The following is a 24,688-nucleotide window of genomic DNA, read 5'->3' as shown; positions in this document are numbered from 1 at the left end:
CCTTGTCCTTGTCTATAAGGACTCCAACTAATCCAAATGCCCACATATACATTTCCATATTATCTCTTTAGAGGATTCAGAACTATTTTCTTACACCTAGCACAGCTTTTATTCCATTTAGAATAATTACCCTCTATCCCATTTCTTTCAAGAAAAACAAGACACTTAACTGACCCCAGGAGGACTCTCTCAAGGGCATCAGGCTGCAAAAGCTCTTCTGTGAGCTCACAACTTAAGCTGATGTAATCTGCTACAAGAAGCTGACTTCTATTTTTAAGTTATACCCTTTTACTCTGCCTTCAAAGGGCACATATATCACACGTTGTAACTGCTCATAAAATACTTTGTGGCCTCCTCTCCCATCCATTTCCCTCCTGGGGTGAATCACACCGGCAGGAGCGGTTTCCAATGGCAACAGCAGCCCAGCCCTGCCCATTTAAATTCATCCACCATTTCCCATTATTTGGTCATTAGGAGAAGAGCTACACACGGCCCCACTCTCCAGGTGTCTTGTTTACCATGGTAATTTTGACAAGCAACAGATGACTAGCAGGGTCCTTCTCGAGGGCTGAGATCAAGCTTTCCCACCTCTTTGTATTTCCATTCCCAAAGATAGGCACTTAATAAATGCTTATTAACGTTGCCACCGAGAGCTCTGCCATCGGCCCGTGTGCTCAAAAGGTGCCAGAATGAAAACAGATCCTTTGTTTTGTTTAATTTTAAGTTTTTCATTCATCATTTCAGTCATGCTCACTGCGTGTTATTTAAAAAGTTGCTTAGCATCTTGAAAACACTAGGAAAAAAGCCTTGGTTGGAAGTGAAAGTACATTTGATCTTGCTCTTCATTTATTTATACGTATTCTGCTCATTTCTAAAAACGAATGAAGAGCTCTGTAATTAACGTGGTGCTGTTACTCAGTCTGGCGGAGGTCAGAACAGGACACTTATTTCTCTCTTGTCCACTTCCCTCTTCATTCCCTGGGTACCCCTGTCTTGTCTGCGGCTCGCCCAGCCTCAAGGCTTGGGCGCTTCCAATCCCTTCTCCCCACTGAAATCTGAGCGAGCTTGTGAGAACACAGTTGGATCATTCCCCTCCCCTTCTCAACACCCTTCATTCCCCTCGGCCCTCAGGGAGATGTCCCTTCAGCTGTGGTCTGCTTATCTGCCCCCCACCCCCTTTGCCTTTCACACTCTGGTTGCAGGGACCTAAAAGGAGTTAATCTCATCCTGTTTGCCTTCACCTAAAGGCCTTTGTCCACGTTGCTTCCTCAGACTGGCACTCTGCTCTGCTGTCCCTAGTCCCTCCACCCTGCTCCTTCCCTCTCATCCTTCAGGGCTACTTTAGATGCCACCTCCTCCAGGAAGCCCGTCCTGGGTGTTCCTGTGGCACCATGTGCTACCTGAGACAACAGTTCACCTCACCACACCGTGTTTACTTGCTCTGTCTCCAAGTGACTGCCCGGGACAGCAGGGCAGCCTCTGTGTCTGCTTACTCACTACTGTATCCCGCTGCAGGTGGCCTGGCACAAGGTGGGCTTCAATATCATTTGCTGGATGAATGAATCAATGAATAAGTGCACACTAAAGATTGCAACCAGCCAGGGGGGGGAGGGTCACACTTGTGAAGTATGAATTAGAATGTTGTTTCCTCAGAAAGTATGAACCCAAAGAAGAGCATTTAGTTCAGGATTCATCAGTTAGAATGTGAGGGAGGCAGCTGGCTCTGAGGAGACTAAATTCCCCCTCCCACGGTGACTCCAAAGGAGCTGGACCACTCTCCCAGAGGACTCAGAAAACACATTTCAGTAACACTTTCCTGAGAGATAAATGGAGACTCTGTTTAAAATGGAATCCCACTGGGACAAAACACTAAAGCTGCCTCAAAGTTAAGATTCATGTTATGAACTCCATGCAAACAGCAACCTCCACAATTTAAATTCATTCCAAAGAGGGCAGCAAGCCACAAACTAATAATGCTACTTCTTACCTGCAAAACCGTATATATCAATTTCCAAAACATTATAAGGTCAGTTGCATGTGGTGGGAACGCTCTACAGGTGTGAGAAGGCATGAATCTGGCACTCAAATGCCATGGCTGGCATCTGGCCATCTGATATGGGTGCTAACTTGGACCAGGTGCTGGGCTGGCCCTGGGATTGTGGCCCTGGGATTGTGGCAGTAAAGAGAACTAACCGGGTCCCTGTCCTTGTGGAGAGTCTAGTCTAATCAAATATACACTTGAATACAGACTTCTTTTAAAAAAATTATTTCCCTAAGTTCTAAGTACACCATGTTCAGCTATTAAATTAAATCCAGCACACATGGGATTGTGGAGTAAGGCATTGCTTTGGCTACTTCTGCATGGCAAAGGATTTTTTTTTTAAAAAAACCCATATTTTCCAAAATCGACAGATTGATGACACTACAGAGTGGGTAATGTTTCAACATTCAAATCAAATGACAAAGGGCTTGGTTTATTTCATCCTTACACAGCTAGTAACCACCCTTCAAAACAAAACCAAATAAACACAATTTCACGTGAAATTCTCCTGCCTTCCAGAATAATTTTATGTTTACTTTATTACCTAGCACATAGAAAGTGCACAATAAATGTTTGTTGAATGAATATGAAAATGCCTTTGTCAATTTTAAGTATGTTCTTTAATTCCCTTTCTTTCCTCTCTTAAAGAAAAAATTATGCATATTTTCTAGGATTCTGACTTTCATTTCCCCGTCTGATATTGTGCTAGTTACTTAGGTATCATTTCCCTCCTCTGTAAAATAAAATCTGTGTCTTGGTTATTGTGAGGCTTAAAGGAGGTAACAGATAGAGAGTGACTGGCATTATACCCTGCAGATAATGTTGGGTTTTTTGTTTCCTTTTTCCTTTTTTAACCTTTCCACTCCATCCTCCTCCAATCCCCAAATAAAGTGTCAAAGACAAACCAAATTACCGGCCTGATTAAAAAGTCAGGAAATTTCAAATGTAGTCTGGGCTTGCCAACATCTAGCTATCAACCTTTGAAAAGTCTTATTTACTATTTTGGGGCCTAGGTTTTCTCTTTTATAGAATGAGTGAGTTTCACTAGCTCATCTTTAAGGAACTTTTAAGTTCCGATTTTCCATGAGCTCAGAAACCTGCCTTACTAAGGCATTGGATATTGCTAACACACTAATGCCATCTATGATCAGAAAGAAAACGGACTCTGAGTCCCTTCCTAGAGATGGATTCTAAATTACAAACCAAAGTAAAACTTGCCTTTTAAAAGAATTTGTGTCAATCTAATACCTGGGTCAACAATTGGTGACCCTATTCTTAAGCAACAGAAGGTCCCTCTTTTCCCCCACTCCACACATTCCCCCCCATCCTCTCACATCCCACACATCTAACCTCCTGCACACCAGGGTTTCCCATTCACAGCTCTGCAATGATGTACTTAGAAATCTAGGTATTTTAAGCAATACCACAGTTACAAATGGATCATTTGAAATGAGTTAGACAATTGACACAATATTATGTCAAACCTAATATTTGCTTGATTTTTTGGTCTTTCATACCCTGAAATATATCCAAGTCGACCAAACAAAGACCTACCAAGGTTATACACACACACACACACACAAAATCTCGCTGCATTTTCATAAATATTCAGTGTATGACTGCCACCTAGTGGTGCAATGTATCCTAGCAGGACCAAATCTCCAAACAGCTAAAGGGACACGGACACTTAAATAAACAATGAAACATTGTTCCTCTGCTGCTCACCAGTCATTTCAGGGAAATTTAAGAGCATATCCATCTCCTCAGCTATCTATTTTGCCCATACAAATAGCTGAAGGGTCTACTGCAGATGGAGTCAATGCCACATTATTTAATCCTACAACTAAACGCAACAAAGGAGCATTATTACTCTATTAATTTTAATATTCATTAGCAATTAAAAAGGATTTCCCCAATAGTCTGTTCTTACCTTCCAGTTTCATTTGGTCTAATCCTGATTTTTAGTTATGCATGAAAAAGCATCTACAAGTGACAGCCTTACAAAAAGTGCACATTATATGAAAATCTGACTTTAATTAAAACCAGTTACTAAATCCCAGCAATTTCCAGCTGTCTCTTCTATCTTATCCTTAGAGAATTATAGATCACATTAATTGGTATTCTGTCACGTAAAGAGACACCAGCAATGATTAATTGCATCCTTGGTGCTTTTGATTTACATCTTCTTTACTAGAGGGATTCAAATCACATCTCATTACCTTCCAGCAGGTACCCCTTTTGGTAACCCTCATGAAATCTCCTACCTTCCTGAACTTCTCCATTTGCTTGTAGAGGTCTGGATCAAGCTCCTGGGACACGTCCTTCATCCATAATAATGCCCCTCTGTATTCAGTCCGGCACTGCTCCATGCGGTTCACAGTCAGCCAAGTGTCCGAGATGGCCCGATGCCGAAAAGTCTCCACTTCTTGGTGAAAGCGACACAAAGGATTTCGCAAGGCCAACCTAGACAAGAGGGTAAAGCCACAATCTTGAAACTAAGAGGGCCAGCAATTTGAATCCTTGATAGCTTACCAGTCTTAAACTCATGAGCCTAGAATAGTGCCTGAAACATAGTCGAGGCTGCAGAAATACTTGCTGAATTATAACTGAAATGTATGTGAACTGGTGAGTCAACCAGAGACGATTATCCATGTGCTGATCCCTTAGATTACTGTTACTTAACTGTATCACTGGGGAGTCTCTCCATCAGTATTGTTGGGGGTGGCCTCATGCCTGGGCAGAGTACTTGTTTAAAGCTGGAACCAATCTTGTGTTAACGGAGGAAGGTCAAAGCATGACTATTTCCCATTTCTGCTCTTGGCCACTCCCTGCCTTCTGCCTCCCTGAAGCCTGGCTCTTTGGGAAGGCATGGATGTGTGCAGGATGAGGTCTCCCTGTCTAGGCCATTCTGGATTCCTCTCCAAAGGCCAGGGCATCTGCTGCTTGCTTCAACAGTCACAGAGAATGAAGTACGAACAGAAGCGTCTTAAATGGTCTAGGAAGCGGGAGAAGTACATTTACTGAGGGTCTACTGTGTTAGGCACTTTCAGATAGGTTATGTGATTTGATTCTTATTAAAAAAATAAACAAAAAACTTAAGGATACTACACCAGAAATGAATGTATATTATACAAAGAAGTGGGTATAAAATAATTATAATATTGGCCATAACATACCGTTATTTATTCAGCAAAAATTGTTTGATGCATATCAAAGTTTGGATAAAATATTTATTTGGGAGGGGAAGGAGGATACTGCTTCTTTCATCTTCCTCCCCCAAATGAGTAATGTCAGATGAATTATACTCTTAAAATACAGTAGTCTCCATGAAGCTGTGGGGCATAGGTTCAAAAAATAAAAGATTAGTATTTACATCTCAATTTAACTGCAAACTTGTTATGGTGAAGGGAAAAATGGTGTCAGTGAGCTGAAGTCAGCCCTTGGCAGTTCCATCAATGTCTGAAGACATATGTAGAGCACTCTAAGATTATAGATGGGGCAATAAACTGTTTAAAAGAAAAAAATTCCTTTTACTATTTTCTCTGGTTTTCCTCTTGTCTGTAAAGCATCATTGTTAAATATTCAGCACTTCTCTAAAAATAGCTTGCTCACATCATCCTACCTAGATGTTGCAGGCTGTTTTCAAAAACATATTGTTGTGCCATAAAGTAAGCTTGTGTTTTATCACCATTGGATTAAATTTAATACTCACTTTTCATCAAACTGAATGGGCTATTGTAGCAATGACTACCATTTAAGTCAGTAAAACAAATGGTGGTATGAAGGTTTATAAAATTGGAGACTTCTATTTAAAGAAAGAGTCCTCAGCTGTTCCTCTAAGGATCCTGTTCATTTCTGGTCTCCTTTATCTCTTCCTTTAGAGTTTGCCAATTTTCCTAAACTGGCTGAAACAGTCTTGTGAATAAAATATTCTCGATTTTTTTGACTGTTATAAAGTTAGAAACCTTTGAAGATATAATGACATGATGATAGATGTTAAAATCTTGAAGAAAAGAAAAAGGCATATAAAGTCACCTCATTTTTTTCTGTAACTTGTTTCATATAAAATCAGAAAGGTGAAAACCCATTCACTTGTGGTATAAGGGACTGAGTCTAGACCAAGAAAAAATCCAATAACTGGAAACATCAAACTTCAGTGAAAGACTGGCCCACGTTTCCATTCATTAAAATCTACCCAATGGGAATAATTAATAAAGCACCTAAAGGTCTAATCCAAAGACATTTATTCTTTAGTAGGAAAAGGTAGAAGTGGACACTAGCGGACAGAGGGCTTGGGTTAAATGTATCATGGCATGCCCAGATAATGGAATACTATGCTATGGACGTTTTTAAAAAGGTATATATGGACATAAAAAAAGTTAGGATTATTTGAACAAAAAATCAATTTGCTAAATAATCAGTATGCAATACTATTCAAAAATTGTATGGTACGCTGCTGTTTATATTACAAATATATTCTGGCAAATCCCAAATTATGTCCATTTGAGGTTTGAGAATTCAACTTTATGGGAGTTTTATGCAATCTTCCTACTTTCCTCACGTGCAGAGGACTAGTTTGGATTTCATGTGCCTGGTGAGCAGTTGAGTACCATGGAATCAGAGTCATCTCGCAGGAGGCCACCTTCCAAATTGCAAGCTGTCCAAGCTACATTAATTTATGGATACAGGGCAGTTTGCTGGTTTACAGTATCATTTACATTGTTTTGGTTGATTTCTTTTACTGTTTTTATCTGTATCCAAAGGTTAGACTATATAAACTTAAGGTACCATATGCTTTGTGAGATAACTTTGTACACAACTATGAAAGTGTATAACTGGATAGCAACATTATAAATTAATTATATGATCAGTAACAGTAACTCTTGTGGTGACTGTGTCCAAGGATTTGGCTTGTTTCCCATAAATGGATGTTAATCTTGGCATGAAGGTATGTATAAGAATTTTTCCCACTGAAATTAGTGATAATTATATGTATAGTTTAAGAAATATATAATGCTTATATATTTATAAATAAATGTATAAGAATTTATGAAAGATTTTTCAAGAATCAATGATCCTTGTAAGACTGGGGCAAGCGTATATGCATTGAAAGTATCAAGGGGTTAAAAGCAAGTCAATCTCTATTAGCAAAATTTGAGTTATTTTTAATTTTCTCCTTTTCGTATGTTCCTGTTTTAAAATTTTTCTAGAATGAGTATGTATTATTTTTGCAAGGAAAACAGTTATAAATAAGATTAAAAGGTGCAATTCAAGATTATAAACAAACACTTCTCTTGGAAAACTGGGGTAGAGAACTATTGGAAATTGTTGCATTCAACTATGAAAGTTGGGGTCCAAATGTCATTAGAGAGAACCAAAATGCTCAGGAGGGGGAACCACTGAAAAACGAACACAGTTGGTTCTCTTTCTTTCCACCCCACCTTTCTTGGATCTTCATAGGAACACCTGTATAACAGGTGGTGGCCTGCTTTTGGTCCACTGGGAGAGAAAGCAGTAAGGAAAAATTAACAGCAGAAGAAAATGTTGGACAGTTTGGGTGAGTGAAATTTTTGTGGCCCAAATATTTTTGGAGACTACCTACAAGCCTTATTTAGGTATAAAGTCTGCCTAATATTAGTGAGTGACATTTTGGGGGTCTTGTTAGTTACTGGGGAAGGAGGAGGAGAGAAGGAATGTCACCTTCTCAGATACAAAGTGTGACTCTATGCAGTGGCTCCTGTTTAGTCTACATGGACCTTGAACATAAGGTATGGTAGTGTTAAAAAAGAAATCACTGATCTATTACCATTTTCTCTGCACCAGAGCTTCTCAAACTTGAATGTGCATGGAAAACAACTGGGGACCCATTAAAATGCAGGTTTGGATTCAGTAATTCTGGGGTGGGGCCTGGATTCTGCATTTCTAACAAACTCTCAGGTGAGGCTTTTGATGCTGCTGATTCAGGGTCTGAGCAGAACCGTGGAGGGCGTCTTGAACAGCAGCACCCCTCTCAAGTTAACTGCCCCCAGAGGGCACTCAGGGAACCCTTCTGCCTGGTCTCATTAGGCTCCTGCTTTAGTCAGCTGCTGGAAGGAGACTCGATGGATTGCTATGAGCAACACTGAAGGTCAAATATAAGCCTAGGATAGCACTCACGGTGACTAGTGTATAACTATAGACCAGAAGAAATATGAAAACATTTTTTAAAAGTTAATAGGGAAGGAAAAAGATTACACGTTATCTGGATCAGAGTTAAGTACGAACAGACTAACAACTGTGAACAGAGGAGCTCCTCAATCTCAGGCAAGAGCCTTCTAAAGACCAGTAGGAGGTTCCCTTCATGAATGAGCGGGTCCCAGGTTCTCAGGAGACCTCCCCCAACAACAGAGCCCCAGTGCAGGCCACACACCTTTGCTGGGAAGAAAAGCAGAGGGCCTTTCCTGTCGCTTGCATCATTTTTCCTGCTCTGGTTTTATCTTGGAAGCCTTGGGATCGGAGAAATTTTCCCAGTTCGTTTTCTTCTTGAGACAAGACTGATGGAGAAAAGACCAAAAGGAGCCATGAACAATGAACATTTTTATTACAGAGAGGAGAGACACAAATCACAAGGTCCTCTCTCTTCTAGAGGCAAAGACGAGACGAAATTAAATCCAAGTGGCAGGCTACAAGGTAAGCCTCCACCGCATTTAACTTTCATGCTGTTCTTCCATTTACGAAACGAGAGATCAAATTCACTTGAGTGCATCTGTCAGTGCGTTTGGTGCTCTGTAATCAGAACCAGAAAATGACCTCTGTACTAAAAAGCGAGCTGATAATGTGCTGCTTCGAGCTGAAATAAAAAAGTTGGGTTTGTCAAGTATGACTGTGGGAATCTTTTGTGGCTGCCTATAATGTAGGGCCAGTTTCCCCCTATTATTCCCTCTTCCTGACTTTTTGATCTCTGCTTTCTGAGTTACATTCCACTTGATTGTAAAGCAATTCAAATACCTTATCCATGGCATAGGTCTTGGCTGGAGCAGGGGGTGGAGGTTGAGGGTATGTAGGTAATTAAGTTGGTGACTTGGTGGATTTTTAAAATGCAGAGCTGGAACCCAATCTGAATTGCTAATGCCTAATCTTGACCTTACTCTTTGTTCTTATTTTATAAAATTGAGGTATAACTGACATACAACATTGTATTAGTTTCAGGCGTACAACATAATGATTCAATATTTGCATATATTTGGCTTTATTTTTTAAAGACAACCTCAGAGGGCGCTATTGGTGAGAAAGTGACTGGTACAAGCTCTCTACAGACTGATTTGGCAGTAAATATTAAAAAGTCAGAATTGTATACATCTTTTGACATTGTACTTCAGTTAGGAGTAAACTACATCCTGAGGAAGTAGTAAAATGGGCACAAAGATGTATATACAGATATAATCATAGCATAGTTATTTATAGTAGCAAAACATTCTCTTTCCCTACCTTGGGGACTGATTTAATCAATGCAGTGCATCCACACAATGGATGCGTGGGCTGCTGGCAGCTACTGGTCTGAATACACATTCACCAACAGCTGAGCCGCAGGCAAGCAGTGACACTGAGCTTCCTAGAATGTTTTTTCTCTGAACACAGACTTTGCTAGGGACACACTTTGAACACTACTCTTATTTCACATTTCTGTATTGACGCATTTACCAATCATTTGTCTCTAAAAGTGCTTTCTAAATGCCACCAGGATTCTTGTCTGTTTTCATGAACAATCCAGACTTCTTTCAGAATGCATCTCATTCCTGACACCATCCCCCCAGCAAGAGCTGTAAAACGTTAGCCAGGAACCAGGAATCCAGAAGTGAAGGTTAAAGCTACTACTGCTTTCTTATTAATTTGTGACTAGCTTACACTCAACATTCCACGGAGAAGAGGCTTTAGAATCCATTCTTCCTGATGGTCAGTGACTACCCTCCTTCCTCTTCTGTTTCTCAAAATCAAGTTCATTGGTTAAAGCCTAGCTCAAAAGCTACTTCCTCTGTGAAGCAGGTGATCCCTCTTTCTCTGTGACAGCAGCGCCCTCTCGGCACCTGGTACTGGGGTGTCCGTGGGTGGGCAACGTGTCTATCTTTCCCGTGAGAACCTAAGCTTTCTCAGGGCAGGGATCTCATCCAAACTATGGATTCCCAAGGCTGAGCATAAAGTCTTATTCAGGGCACTAATTAAATGCTTGTGAAATTGAACTAACTATAATTTTTGCCTTGTTATCGCTGTATACTTTACTTCACTTTAAATGTTTATCTGATATTTATGTCCTGGTTCTAGGTAATTTTTTTAAATTCCTATAATTATATGAAGTTTTGTTGTTTTTTAATACCTTCCATTCTTCCTCCTTTCCACTTACTAATATGGGACTCACTCAAATGCACAATAAGGAAAAATTTCACACTTTTGTTTATAACAGTATGAGGCTACTGTCACCTTTTTTACCTTGAAACCTCAAGTCACATACAAATGAACACATGAACTTAAGGCTAGGAAGAAACCAATTCATGGTACCTGAATGACTACAAGGGTGGTGACATGTACTCTTTCCTAAATAAACCTAAGTAGATTGAAGCACTTGAGAATTCATTTTTGGTTATTTTACACACTCGAGGATTAAACTTGGACTGGAAGACAGGCTTCATTTTAAGAGCTGAAATCTGGTAATGGGCAGTGCTGCTCAGAGGGTAGTGGAAGAAGTTTGAGTGACATCAGGCTCCAGGTTGGATGACTTAGTGATGACTGTCATCTTCCAAGAAGGGATGTTCATTCCTTAATTTTAATTTTAAAATTCAAATACTGAAATAAATTTATAGAAGTTTAAAATTCAGGTGCAATACGGGTATCAGATAACTCAAATGTTTCTACTTATAAGGTTTCACTCAACTGGGACTTAATTCAGAGACAAATAAAAACCTATTCATGTTTAACTCCTAATTAGATTTTCAGATGTGCCCTGAAAAGGGAACCAAAGAACTACAAAACCAATTAGCTTGGCAGCATTAATTCACTTAGCACAAATTTATGGATGATCACGTCACATCGTGGGTAAGAGCAAAAGTGGCTGGAGAGGTGAACTGGGTCAGATTGTGTAGGAATTTGTAAGCCATGGAGTAGAAGTATACATCTTACTTTAAGTGCTTATTGGAGGCTTTTCAGCAGAGAAGCAATATGATCCAATGTACATTTTTATTTATTTATTTATTTTTTAAAATAAATTTATTTATTTTATTTATTTATTTTTGGCTGCTTTGGGTCTTCCTTGCTGTGCGTGGGCTTTCTCTAGCTGCGGTGAGCGGGGGCTACTCTTCGTTGCAGTGACTTCTCTTGCTGCAGAGCACGGGCTCTAGAGCGCAGGCTCAGTAGTTGTGGCACACGGGCTTAGTTGCTCCGCGACACATGGGATCTTCCTGGACCAGGGCTCGAACGCACATCCCCTGCATTGGCAGGCGGATTCTTAACCACTGTGCCACCAGGGAAGCCCCAATGTACATTTTTTAAAAACCTTTATTTTGAAATAATTTTAGGCTGATAGAAAAAATTATAAATAGGATACAGAGTTCCTGTGTACCCTTCTTCCCCTAATGTTACATAACCATGGTAGAATGATCAAAATTAGGAAAATAGCATTGGTACAATACCACTACCTAACCTGCAATCTTATTGAATTTTCCTAGTTTTCCCATTAATGTCCTTTTTCTGTTCCAGGATCCCACACTGAGTTGTCAAGTCTCTTTAGTCTCCTTCAACCTGTGACAGTTCCTCAGGCTTTTTTGTCTTTTATGACCTTGACGCCCTTTAAGAGTACTGCTCAGGCATTTTGTGGACTGTCCCTCAACTTGGGTTTGTCTGCTTTCTCATGATTAGACTGGGGTTACAGACTTGGGGGAAGGAAACCACAGAGGTGGAGTGCCCTTCTTAGTGTTTCATAGCAGGGCTACCGGAGATCAACACACGTTATTACTGATGGTGTTAACCTCCATTATTTCGTTCATGTCATGTCTACTGGATTTCCCCACTGTAAAATTATGATTTTTTCCTTTTGTAATTATTAAAAATTTGGGGGGTAAATACAGAAGACTATGTAAAGATCCAGTTTCTCCTCAAACTTTCACTCACTAATTATAACATCTTTCAGTGAATATTGCCTGCCACAGTTCTTACTGTGGTGTTTACCTAATGGTGATTTTGTGGTTCCCTCATTCTTTCTAGATTTATTAATTGCAATTATTTTATAAGCAAGAACTGTCTCTTCTCCATTTTTTTTTTTTTTAGAAATAATAGCATTTAATAATGTGAATGGATATAAGCTTAACACAAAAGTCAGACATATTTTTATTCTCCAGCAGCAAAAATATAGAAAACATAATTAAAGAGAGGATTCCATTTAGAACTGTATCAAAGAAATATTACGTGCATAAGAATAAATCCAAAAAATGATATCCAATACCTGTAAAGGGAAAATTCTAAAATTCTGTGAAGCAGTATTCAAGAGTACCCAACTAAAAAGATATAAACTATGTTTCTGGATAGGGAGACTTAATATCATGAAAATGTCAGTTTGTTTTTTTGTTTATTTCCATACACACTTAATGGACATTTATCTTACTTCATGGGTTATAACCTAATACAATCAGTTATTTACTTTGTTGCTCAAATTGTCCCAGCTTTGACCACTGGGAGCTCTGGGAGATTGCTGACTGCTCTCTGACCGCAGTGCAGATGATGCGCTGGAGAAGGAAAAAGTGGAGGCAGGGAGATCAGTTAGGAAGCTGATGCAGCAAACCAAGTAAGAGTGATGATGGTGGCCTGAACTAAGGCGGTGGCCGTGAAGAGGTACAGGAGGGAGAATCTGAAAGCAAAGTAGGTGACAAAATGGACCAGCATTTGTGACTGACTGGATGTGGGACAGAGGAATGTTGGGGGCAGTGTGTCATGTGTCTGGATTTCCTCATACCCAAGACTCTGGAGTTCTAGCCCTGGAGAAGTCTTAGCTCAAACACTTAGTAAATAGTAACACAGATAATTTACAAAATTCTGCCTCTAAGTCCTAGGATTTGGTACTTCCGAAAAACAGTCTTCATAAAAGATTACTAATGAAGGAAAATGCCCAACTGTTAATTTGTGATTACTGGAAAGGGGTTTGGCAGTAGTCAGAAACAGACAAACTTCTCATAGTTTAGTCTCAGAAATACAGAAATTGTACTCTTAAATGACCTACAAATGGAAATTTAAAAACATACTAACATACAACTTGAAATTTAGTATTTCAGAGACAACTTTGTTGGTAATGATTTTAAGATGGGATGACCATAGGAAAATCTTGTTCCCTAAAAAACCCAATATCTGACATAGAAAATGTTCAGGAAGAAGCGCTGTCAACAAAATATAGTCAATGAATTAACTGTAAGTGCTTTCTCTCTCCATTTGGTCATTTTAAAAGGAACAAAATTGGACATAAGAGAGCCTGGGCAATCAAATAAAAACAACGCCAAATCCCAAGATATAAAACTGAGAAAACTTTTTTATAATTAGGAAAATAAATGGCACATACTTATCCATGGTAGACTCAATGTAAAATTCTTCTGTTATGGTACTTGCATTGAAAAACAGCCTATGTAAAGAATTTCTGATAAAATGATTAAAGACCCCACCCCACCAATTAAAGAGCAAAGACAGACACTCCTAAACAGTAGTTTCCTTGTCTTGCTTCCTAATCATATAAAATTATATATTAAGGCAAAATATCCAATTTCTTACTGTCTATTTGGTCAGTATTCACACTTATGGCATACTTACAACAGATTCTCTTTTGATAGAGTACAATTGCTTTAGACAAGTCCAGACAGGTTCTCTGAATCGAGTGAAACAGCTATAATAAAAATACAAACAAAATGCTAAACAAAACAGCCAGCAGTGAAATAAAAAATAATTATATTGAATATAACCATAGCGTTTGATTTGCCCACTAAAAGCAAGATTGTATGCCTAAATAAGCTTGGTGTTACGTGGTGTACTGAACAGAAAATGTGACCAAAGCTTTTAAATATGCTCCTATTTTTCTGTATTTATTAGAATTCATCAGCTCTGCGATCTAAATTGAGATCTGCAGAAGGATGATTTCCTCCAGACATTGAAGTAATAGCTGAAAACCAGAAATCCTAAGTGAGGGGCCCAATTAGAGGACTTGGTAAACCAGAGACCCAATATTCCTTCATAATCGAATTTATTTCTTTTACCACTTACTGTCTTTTTTTTCAAATGGAAGATCTGTCAATTAAGCATCATATTTAAAACACAACATTAGCTTATTTTGTGATCCTAATGCATTTTACAGCATGCTTAAACAACTCTATAAAAACAAACAAATATCAATCAGCTGAATGTTCTGTCTGCTTTGAAGAGATCTGGTAAAATGGAGTTTAGCTAGCAGCTCCTATCACTCCTCATTTTCCCAATTATTTCGTAAAATATACAGAGAAGAAACCTAATGTCATGCTATGGCCATAACAGAGAAAATTAAGGGAAAAGCAGGTGGGCTGTATGGAGAAGAATCTAACTAGATTTTAACTTATGGTGGCTCTGGTCTTTGCTTCAGAAATGGAGACAGTTCAAGAGAAGACAGAACAATTGTAAATCAACTATACTCCAATAAAAATTTAAAAAGAAAAACAGAAGACAGAGCAGAGACTTCACACTTTCTCCATCCTCTGTCCACCAACTCAGAGACCAGGGCTGCTATCAATTAGAAAACCTGGCAGACAAACATTATGCCTCTGAGGAGCCATCCAGGGAAGCAGGGCAAGGCATTCTTCTCTCTCGCCTGGCTTACTGGCCATGGTGATGTAGCAATTATGCCCTGGTATTACAAAGCACTTCACAGTTGAGTCAAAACAGAAGATTGGCTTCATAATATAAATGACCAAATGTTCTAATAAAAATGAATGCATGCATATATACTTAAAACATTAAAAACCATTCCTATGAATGCTTAATATGATAAATCTTGGTCATGTAGAGTATAAATTTTACTAAATCTCATTTCATTACACTTCATCCTCTACCTATTTAGGGAAAAAACAAAAACCCTTTACCATAAAACAAAACAGAAAATCAGCAGTCTGAGTATGTTCCTTAACAAATGCTTGATACAGTATTCTGGGTCACAAACTATCAACACATAGTAATTCCTGAACATAGGAGCAAGGACGTTAAAAAAAGTATGTTCAAGAGCTATTCTGCTGTTACTGTTTACTTTTTTAAAACTGAAGTATAAATTAAATGCAATAAAATGCACACCTCTGGAGAGTTCAGTTCTGTGACTTTGACAATTGTATACACTCTTGTAATCATACCCAAAGTAAGATAAGAAACATTTCCACCCTCTAGTCAGTCTACTCTGCTGTGGCATCCACTAAAAGACTTCTGTCACCACAGGTTAGTTTTGTCGGTTCTTGTACTTAAGAGCTGTTTTTCAGAAAATGATTTCATTAACAAGCAATTCTGACAAATATTTAAACTTAGTGAACATTTCTACATGAACTTCCCAACAGATTGTAATAGAATCTGACCCTCATTACAGCTTGGCATACAAGCTTTCTTTGCCAGCAGAATACAAGTTCTTGTTTCATAAGCTAGTCTTCTATGGACAACTTAGTTGAAAAGCACATCAAAATGGTCTGCACATCGTTTTCATATGCTTTATTGGTGGAATCCATTCTCCTTCTCTATAAACATCAACATCAGTATTAAAACATTCCTGCAACAGAAGTCTTTATCATGTGTAAAATTATTAGTCACAGTTAAGTACTTTGGATGCTATGTGCCTAGGACAGCAGGTATTTTGATTAAAGTACAGTTGGTTCAGTGAAAATGCTGCTGCAAGAACCTAAATATAAATATAAAATTACTGTATTGTGTTTCGCGTACTAGAAAATAACATATTAAATTACTTTTTGAACAATGTTTGTATTTACTAGGTTGTTAAGAGGAAAAAAAATAAATCTGTAAGATGTGAAAAGCATATGCAACTTACAATCATTTCAATTCTATTTAGAATACTAAAATCAGAATAGAGGCTTCCTGGCTCTACTTTTCTCCGTTGAAGCAATCTCTGCTGGAACATCTCTGTCAAACCCAGCTTCTGTTAGAACAATTCCACTGACAGGAGAAAGGGTTGGGAACTCATCTTAACTGCATTAACACGTACACTTATTCAGTTAATACTTACTGAATGTGTACTGTGTGTCATGGAATCTGACCCCCTGGTGGAGGGAAGGCAGGCAAACAAACGGACACTTGAGATAATTCCATGAGAGATGAGTACTATGAATAGTGGCCCTGGGTCTGGTTCTACCGTCAGATGCACAGAATGAATCTTATCCCTCTTCCACGTGACAGGCCTTCCCAGAGAACTGACAACTAACATATTTCCCCTCAGCCTCTCTGTTCCAGAATAACCATGGCTTGCACCACCCTGGCCACCCTTCTCAGAAAGCTTTATGAAATCTTGAGCTTTTGATTTTTGTCTCATTAAGTGTTCAGCTCATTAACTTTAGCTTATGTATTAGATTTAGATATCATTCTGAATTCTTATCAGACAACGTGACATATTATTTCTCTCTGTGCCCTGTCATTCACGGAAGTGTTAAGTATGCTTTTTAAATTTTGTTTTTTTTTAAATCAATTTTTCTTGGAGTATAGTTGATTTACAATGTTGTATTAGTTTCTGCTGTACAGCAAATGCTTTTTAAATTCTGATCTAAAGTACTGGTAGAATGTCCAGCAATCAGGGAATTAGTGGGCCTTTTACCAGTTGTACTAGTATTCAAGGATCATTCAGCTATGAATTCAGCTTACTGTATTATTAACTAGTCTAACTAAATATTGGTTAATTCAATTCTAGAATTTTCCAGGATTCAATACAAGCTTATTAGACTCACTTTCCAGGATCTTTTGCCGTCATCCTTTTTTCTTTTTTTTCTAAATGTAAACATATGCCTGACCGTAGTGTTGCTATCACTGGCAGTGGCTCTTTGAGTGCATTAATGTTTTTCAACAAACATTAATTGAGAATTTACCACATTCCATGCATTCCAACGAAGTGCTTGAAAAACAAATTAACTGAGGCATACTGGGGGTTACAGGAGAATTTGTGGGTTTTTTAAAAATACGCTGGGATTGAGTTAAGCTGATCCTAGATTTTCCTTATGAACTAGCTGTTTGCAGTATGTTTTCAAATACAAAGCACACCTGTGCTTGCCCCCGTGAATACATTCTCAGACCCTGAGCCTAGCAAGGTGGCTGTGCTGGGGCTAAGGGCAATGAAGCGCTCACCTCCAGCTTGGCATCCAGGTCTGCGTCGGAGGCAACGACGTGTTCGTCTTCCTTCTTCCCTGTGGCTTTAATAAAGGCCTGCTTCGTTTCCCAATACTTCTGCTGCATCTTATTTACAACTGATTTATCTTGAGCATATCGATCGTGTAAATCCCAGGGATAACTGCTAAAAGGCATTCGAAGAGCCATTTTACTCATGACTTTCAAAAAGGTTAAGATATTATAGTGTGAACAAATGTATCCAAACATTTACAACATTAATAAACATATAAGTACTTTCTTACATGGTTATTACACCAAAAGGTTAATCAAGTCTAACTTATACCAAAACCTTAAAAGTTAGTGAGGAAATTAAGAAACTTTTGCAGGAAATTGAGAAACTAAACCTTGAGGAGTTTAGATACCAAAAGACTGGACACACTCCTTTCAGAAGTAGACAAAGTGAGGCCAAGCCAGGCAAGGTGACTGCCTCAAGCACCCAGTGAGTCAGAGATAAAGCCTAACACCAATGTTCTCTCCAGCCCAGCATTACGGCCAACACTGAAGTGATGGCAGAAAAGTAGAGATAAGGGGCTGGAAAACAGCATACTACAAATCTGTCGCAGAGGTACCTAACACAGTCAAACTCATAGAATCAGAGAATAGAATGGTGGTTTCCAGAGGCTGAGGAGGAAATGGGAAATTACTAATCGATGGGCATACAGTTTCAACGGTGCAAGGTGAATAAGTTCTAGAGATCTGCTGTACAACACTGTGCCTAGAGTTCACAGCACTGTCTTCTACGCTTAAAAGTTTGTTAAAAGGGTAGATCTCATGTTTAGTATTCTTACTATAGTCAAATAAAATTTTGAAAAATAAAAAAGTATTAAAAAATTGGTTATGGGTTTCTCATACTAAAACTTTAAATTCTTAAACATAAATGCTTAAAATACCGATAGGAAGCCATTCTTCAGGAACAGCACTGTGAAGATCATATCAAAAAGTATGTAAAGAAGAAATTGGAAAAAAATTCAATTGAGAATGAAATGGAATTCTGTAAAAGTGACCAGGGTACCCAAATATTGACAGAAAGTTTGCCACTGGTGTTCCATCCCTCCTTGCTTTGTCTAAACCTCCCTCCTGTCTAGGGTTCCGGTCCAAAAGCTCACACAGGACCCCCAGGCATCTCCCTCTGCAGACATGTAACTTCTTCCACCCCATCCCATTAGCACTCAAAATGTGCCAGACTTGTGTCCTAAAACAGAAATTGCTTTATACTACTATACCAAAATATGTATCTCAAAACTCGATGATTTACATTCTCCTGCCAGACAACATTTACAAGTTTCAATTCACACATTTGTTCTTAAAAAATCAGAGTTTCAGATGACGTCCTTAGCAATGGTTATCTTTGGAAAGAGGCGGAGGATTACGGTTTACTTTGTATCTTTCTGCATCATTTCAAAGTTTGGAATAAGTCCAGATATGTCATGTATAGGCATGATGACTGTACTTAATAATATTGTATTCAACACTGGAAATAGGCTAGGAGAGGAGCATTACTCTTCATGTGCACTCATCACACACAAAAAGTGGTAACTATAAAAGGAGATGATATGTTGGGACTTCCCTGGTGGTCCAGTGGTTAAGGCTCCGTGCTCCCAATGCAGGGGGCCCGGGTTCGATCCCTGGTCAGGGAACTAGATCCTACATGCATGCCACAACTAAGAGTTCGCATGCCACAACTAAGGAGCCCGTGTGCTACCCACCTGCTGCAACTAAAGACCCAAAGCAACCAAATAAATAAATAAGTAAATAAATAAATAAAATAAATTTTAAAAGATGGTATGTTAACTAGCTTGACTGTAGTAATCATTTCACTATGCATATCAGATTATATTGCACACCTTAAATATATATAATTTTTATTTAAAACATATAAATAAAAAACATTTTATTATGAGCTTAAATCACAGAAAATAAGATGAAAATATGTATAACTTTTGTGTAAAAGATAATCCCTCTACATAGTATGTGCATTAAAAGATGGTAAGAATATACTCCCCCAAACTGTGGCTATTTCAGGGGAAAGGAATTTTTAAGAGTGGGGACTAGGATGGACTTCTTTCTATTGTGTTTTTTTTTGTTTTTTTGGTCAAAGGTCATGGATTAACAACAAAAAAATTCTATTTCGAGGGGAAAAAAAAGGACTTTAGAGGTCATTTAGTGAACATGCCTCACCCGTTATTTAACAAATGAGGAATCTTAGGTTTCAAAACGTTAAGAATCTTGCACAAAATCACACAGGATCAAAATCCAAGGCTCTAAATCCCAGCGTACTGTGCATTTCAATGTTCTCTGCAGCCCTTGTATTTCAGCAGCAAGCAATGAAGTGGCACGGTAATGGGAGAAGGACTATGGGGAAGGGCTCATCTCCTGGGACTCTCCAATCTCTCCTAGGTGGATGACAACTACCTACTTCCCTGAGCCTGCTGCCAGGATATGACAGCCATTATGAGGGTCACAGGATGAAGCCATCCTTTTGTCTTAATGAGGCAAGATGGAACAATTAAAAAAATAGTCTGACAACCCTTACAGAGCTGTCAAATGGGGATACTCAGGGAAACTAAATCCCTTAGCTATTTATTAATTACCTTTTAAAGCTCATTACATTTTAAGACATGCAAAATTCTTTTAAAGTTTGACATTTGATATTACAGAGGACTTGGACCTGATTGCTTCTCTACTGAGAGAGGAGGGATTAAAAAGTATATTCCTTGGGGCTTCCCTGGTAGCGCAGCGGTTAAGAATCCGCCTGCCAATGCAGGGGAAACGGGTTTGAGCCCTGGTCCAGGAAGATCCCACATGTTGCGGAGCAACTAAGCCCGTGCACCACAACTACTGAGCCTGCGCTCTAGAGCCCGTGAGCCGCAACTACTGAAGCCCGCGCGCCTAGAGCCTGTGCTCCGCAACAAGAGAAGCCACCGCAATCAGAAGCCCACGCACCACAAAGAAGAGTAGCCCCCACTCGCTGCAACTAGACAAAGCCTGCGCGCAGCAACAAAGACCCAACTCACCCAAAAATAAATAAGTAAATAAATAAATTTATTAGAAAAAAGTATATTCCTTATTATAATCAATTGTACCTTTGAAAAATGAAAATATGCACTGCACTGTTTCATGATACAAATTAAAGGAGGTACAAAACAACAAAGATCTGCTTGCCCAGTGGATCAAGGTTTCAGAAGGGTTCAGAAGCACTGCTTGTAACAGAACTGGAATTTTTAAGTGGTTTAACATGCTGTTAGATGCTTTATAGGCATGTAAAAGGCAGTGATAACATTGTCATGTAATTACCACATCTATTTTATTCAGCATTATCTACTTCCAACCATGACTGGCTCCTGAATGTTCATGAAAGTTGAAGTCATGACTATATATTAATAAGTCTGAGTTATTTTTATTGTTATTAGTTATATTGTTATTTTATAGCTGCCCTATATAAAATTCCCTTATAACCCTAATATTAGACGTTGTAAATAAGACAGATTTAAAAATGTATCAACTCATTACACTGAAAAAATGGTGGTGAGAAAAGCCATTGTTAGATTCCCAGGAGAAAGTTACACATAAATGAATTTCTTAGAGAATATTTTTGGTTATTGGTTTTCATATTACATTTAGTAGGGATACTGAAAACTTGACTATACTCAACATTGGGTGTAGGCTAACAGGTTATTTACTGCTATTGTGACTCTTGATTTTTCCATTCAGTAGACATTTATTGAGCATATACTACGTGCTATCCTCTTTCATTAGCCTCCCCCAATTCAGAAGAGACAACAAATTACTTACCATTTGTGTCCTGACATGTTTCCTTCTTCTTCTTTTTCTACTGTTGATGATTTGGGGAGAAGGGACAGGGAAAAAGCATGAGAGGATAAGTTATATTATAACCTGAAATAAAACAAATATGTTTAACAGTTACACACTATATTACAATTATACATTAATTTGACACATATAAAGTTTTTCAATCTAAGCCATTTCTAGTTGTATCTTGGGGGCCAAACATTATTACACAGTATCACTGTACCCCAATGTCTAGAGTAGTCTAGTTAAGTAACACTGGAAGAAACATCCTCAATGAAGTTTAAGAAGTGAACAGGCAAGTTGAATGAAAAAAGCAGGTTGCAAAAGACTACATAAAATTTGAGACCGCAACATTCCAAACAATACTCTATATTGTTGAAATATACAAACATTATATAGTGAAGGTATAAAGAATTGCATATGAATGACGAACACTAAATTCCAAACAGCAGTTACCACTGCAGTGGGGATGGGGAATATTATTTGAGAGGAGTATAAAGGGACTTTGTACCCATAATATTTTCTTTGATAAGCTAGGTGGTAAGTATACTGCATCTGTATGTCTCTTTACAGATTTTAAATCTTTCATAATCAGTATTTCTAGAAGGTAAACCAACACATTGCAAAAACAAAAACAAACAAAAAGAATTGATAACCCAGAACAAGATACCAAGAAGGATACAAAGGAGGAAAATGAGATATTTCAGTTTTGACCAACCAAGTACTGTATTTTCATCTCATTAGTAAATATGGGAGTCACTTGATGCCTTTGCCCCTCACTCCATTTGCCCCACTCGTGGGAGCTAGCCAACCCCAGGGAGGGGTAGAGCCAGCTAACCCAGCCACACTTGCCTACCAGTTACTGGAAAGAATGGAGAGCTCGCTACCTAAAGGAATGGCCTCTGACCAGACACAGACTGCTGGCCGCTGGAGTGAATGCTCAGCGTGTGAATGCTCTAGCTACTTCAACAACATGAACCCAATCATTCTCCCTCTGCCTCAGAAAGGGTCCTAACAACCAGGACCCCTAACATGAGCAGAGTTTCCAAGGCTTTTTTTTTTTTTTTAATTTATTTATTTGGGTGCACCGGGTCTTAGTTGCAGCACATGGGATCTTCGCTGCCATGTGCAGGATCTTGATTTGCGTCATGCAGGATCTTTAGTTGCAGCATGTGGGATCTAGTTCCCTGACCGGGGATTGAACCCGGGCTCCCTGCATTGGGAGCACACAGTCTTAGCCAATGGACCACCAGGGAAGTCTCTTCAAGGCTTTTAAAAAATGTTTTGAGGGAACGCAATTGAGGTGTTGATATTCCAGGCTTCAGGTATAGGGATAGGAAAGAGGAAGGACATTTTCTTCGAGTGTCCGGATGCCTCTGAAATGACAGCATCCCATAACCAGCATCTCTCTTCTTCCTGGAGAGCATCCATGTGCTTTTTGGCCATTTGCATATCTTCTTTGGAGAAATGTCTATTCAAGTCCTTTGCCTATTTTTTTAATTGGGTAATTTTTTTGTTATTGCATTATAGGAGTTCTTTATATATTCTGGATATTAACCCCTTCTCTGATATATGGTTTGCAAATATTTTCTCCCATTTGGTAGGTTGCCTTTTCACTGTTGATTGTTCTGTTTGCTGCAATTTTTTTGATTAATTTTTGATTATTAATATATTTAACAATGAGTTCTTTATAGTATAATAGATAATAAAAATCACTAAACCAACTGCCCTTTTCCTGAAGTTTCAGGCTATTCCCAGATTATGATGCCATACAGCAGTGTTCCTCACGGTATTGCTTACAGGTCAATTACACAGGAATCTTCTGGGGTGTTAACATGCAGATTCCTGGGCCCCATCCCTTACCTACTGAACTAGAATTTCTGGAAATGGGTTTGGGAATCTGCATTTGTAACAGGTTTTGCAAGTGATTCTTAAGCACATTAAAGTCTGAGAACCACAGCTAAATGGCACAAAGGAAAAATCCTCTCTAGAAATAGATCATTCTTGAACAAACTTCTGGATTATATATGGCACTTGAACAAAGGAATCATGGGTGGCAAAATCAGGTCAGCCTACAGGGGATATCTGAATGTCTCATGAGATGGCAGTTGCAGCCAGCACTTGCATCTCTTTTAATGTATGTTTCAGTCCCATACACCAGGGACAATTAATAAACATTTTAAGATTTACTGACAAAATCCATCTCATCTGGCCTATCACCTTCTAAATCCACAGTGTCAAAATCACTACTTAAAAAAATTGTTATAATTCTCATCTGTTCATTCGTTTCATTTCAACAGTTTGATTTATCAAACACGCATCGAGCATTTAATTAACATGTGGCAGGCACTGTCCCTGGCCTCAAGGAACCTATAGTCTAGATCAGCTCTGTCCAATAGAAATATACTATGTGCTACATAAGTAATTTTAAATGATCTAATAACCATATTAAAAAAGTAAAAAAGAATAAACCCACACATATATGGTCAATTAATTCACGACAAAGGAGCCAGGAATATACAATGGGGAAAGGACAGTCTCTTCAATAAATAGTGTTTGAAAAACTGGACAGCTACATGTAAAAGAACAAAACTAGACTAGTGCCTCACACCATGCACAAAAATAAATTCAAAATGGATTAAAGAATTAAATGTAAGACCTGAAACCATAAAACTCCTAGAAGAAAACATAGCCAGTAATCTCCTTGACATAGGTCTTGGCAATAACTTTTTGAATCTGACAACAAAAGCAAAAGCAACAAAAACAAAAATAAATAAGTGGCACATCATACTAAAAGGCTTCTACTTTCTGCCTAGCAAAGGAAACCATCAACAAAATGTAGGGCAACCTACTGAATGGGAGAAAATATTTGTAAATCATATATCTGATATGGGGTTAATATACAAAATATATAAAGAACTCATACAACTCAATTAGCAAAAGCAATCTGATTAAAAGATGGGCAGAAGATCTGAATAGACATTCTTCCCAAGAAGACATACAGATGGACAACAGGTACATTAAAATATGCTTAACATTACTAATCATCAGGGAAATGCAAATCAAAACCACAATGAGATATCACCTCAAACCTGTTAGAATGGCTATTATCAAAAAGATAAGAAATAACAAGTATTGGCGAGGATGTGGAGAACCCCTGTGCACTGTTGGTGGGAATGTAAATTGGCATAGCTACTATGGAAAACAGTATGGAGGTTCCTCAAAAAATTAAAAATAGAACTACCATGTGATCTAGCAGTTCTACTTCTGGTTATTTATCTAAAGAAAATGAAAATGCTAACTCAAAAAGATATTCACACCCCCATGTTCACTGAAATCTTATTTACAATAGCTAACACATGGAAACAACTTAAGTGTCCACTGATGGATGAATGGATACAGAAATTGTTGCCTCTGTGTGTGTGTGTGTGTGTGTGTGTA

General features: G+C 38.4%; 1 protein-coding gene across 12 annotated transcripts in view; it reads right to left on the bottom strand.

Moving 5' to 3' along the window:
- ICA1 (islet cell autoantigen 1) overlaps positions 1-24,688 on the bottom strand; it is a 142,621-nt gene that overhangs the window by 102,611 nt on the left and 15,322 nt on the right. For 5 of the 12 annotated variants that reach the window (XM_061198532.1, XM_061198543.1, XM_061198542.1 and 2 more), the window contains exons 2-6: positions 21,230-21,331; positions 17,396-17,561; positions 13,859-13,931; positions 8,451-8,574; positions 4,306-4,504 (exon numbers count right to left, since the gene is read on the bottom strand). In XM_061198532.1, the coding sequence (XP_061054515.1) occupies positions 4,306-4,504; positions 8,451-8,574; positions 13,859-13,931; positions 17,396-17,561; positions 21,230-21,246 (579 nt within the window). In that variant the 5' untranslated portion in view covers positions 21,247-21,331. The remainder of the gene's footprint in view (positions 1-4,305; positions 4,505-8,450; positions 8,575-13,858; positions 13,932-17,395; positions 17,562-21,229; positions 21,332-24,688) is intronic. The other 7 variants (XM_061198534.1, XM_061198533.1, XM_061198538.1 and 4 more) reach the window with 4 other exon arrangements.

The sequence above is a fragment of the Eubalaena glacialis genome, chromosome 8 (assembly GCF_028564815.1).
Source record: "Eubalaena glacialis isolate mEubGla1 chromosome 8, mEubGla1.1.hap2.+ XY, whole genome shotgun sequence".
NCBI classification, from domain to species: domain Eukaryota; kingdom Metazoa; phylum Chordata; class Mammalia; order Artiodactyla; family Balaenidae; genus Eubalaena; species Eubalaena glacialis.
Note: the sequence above shows the minus strand (reverse complement) of the source record. Positions and strands in the feature narration are given on the sequence as shown.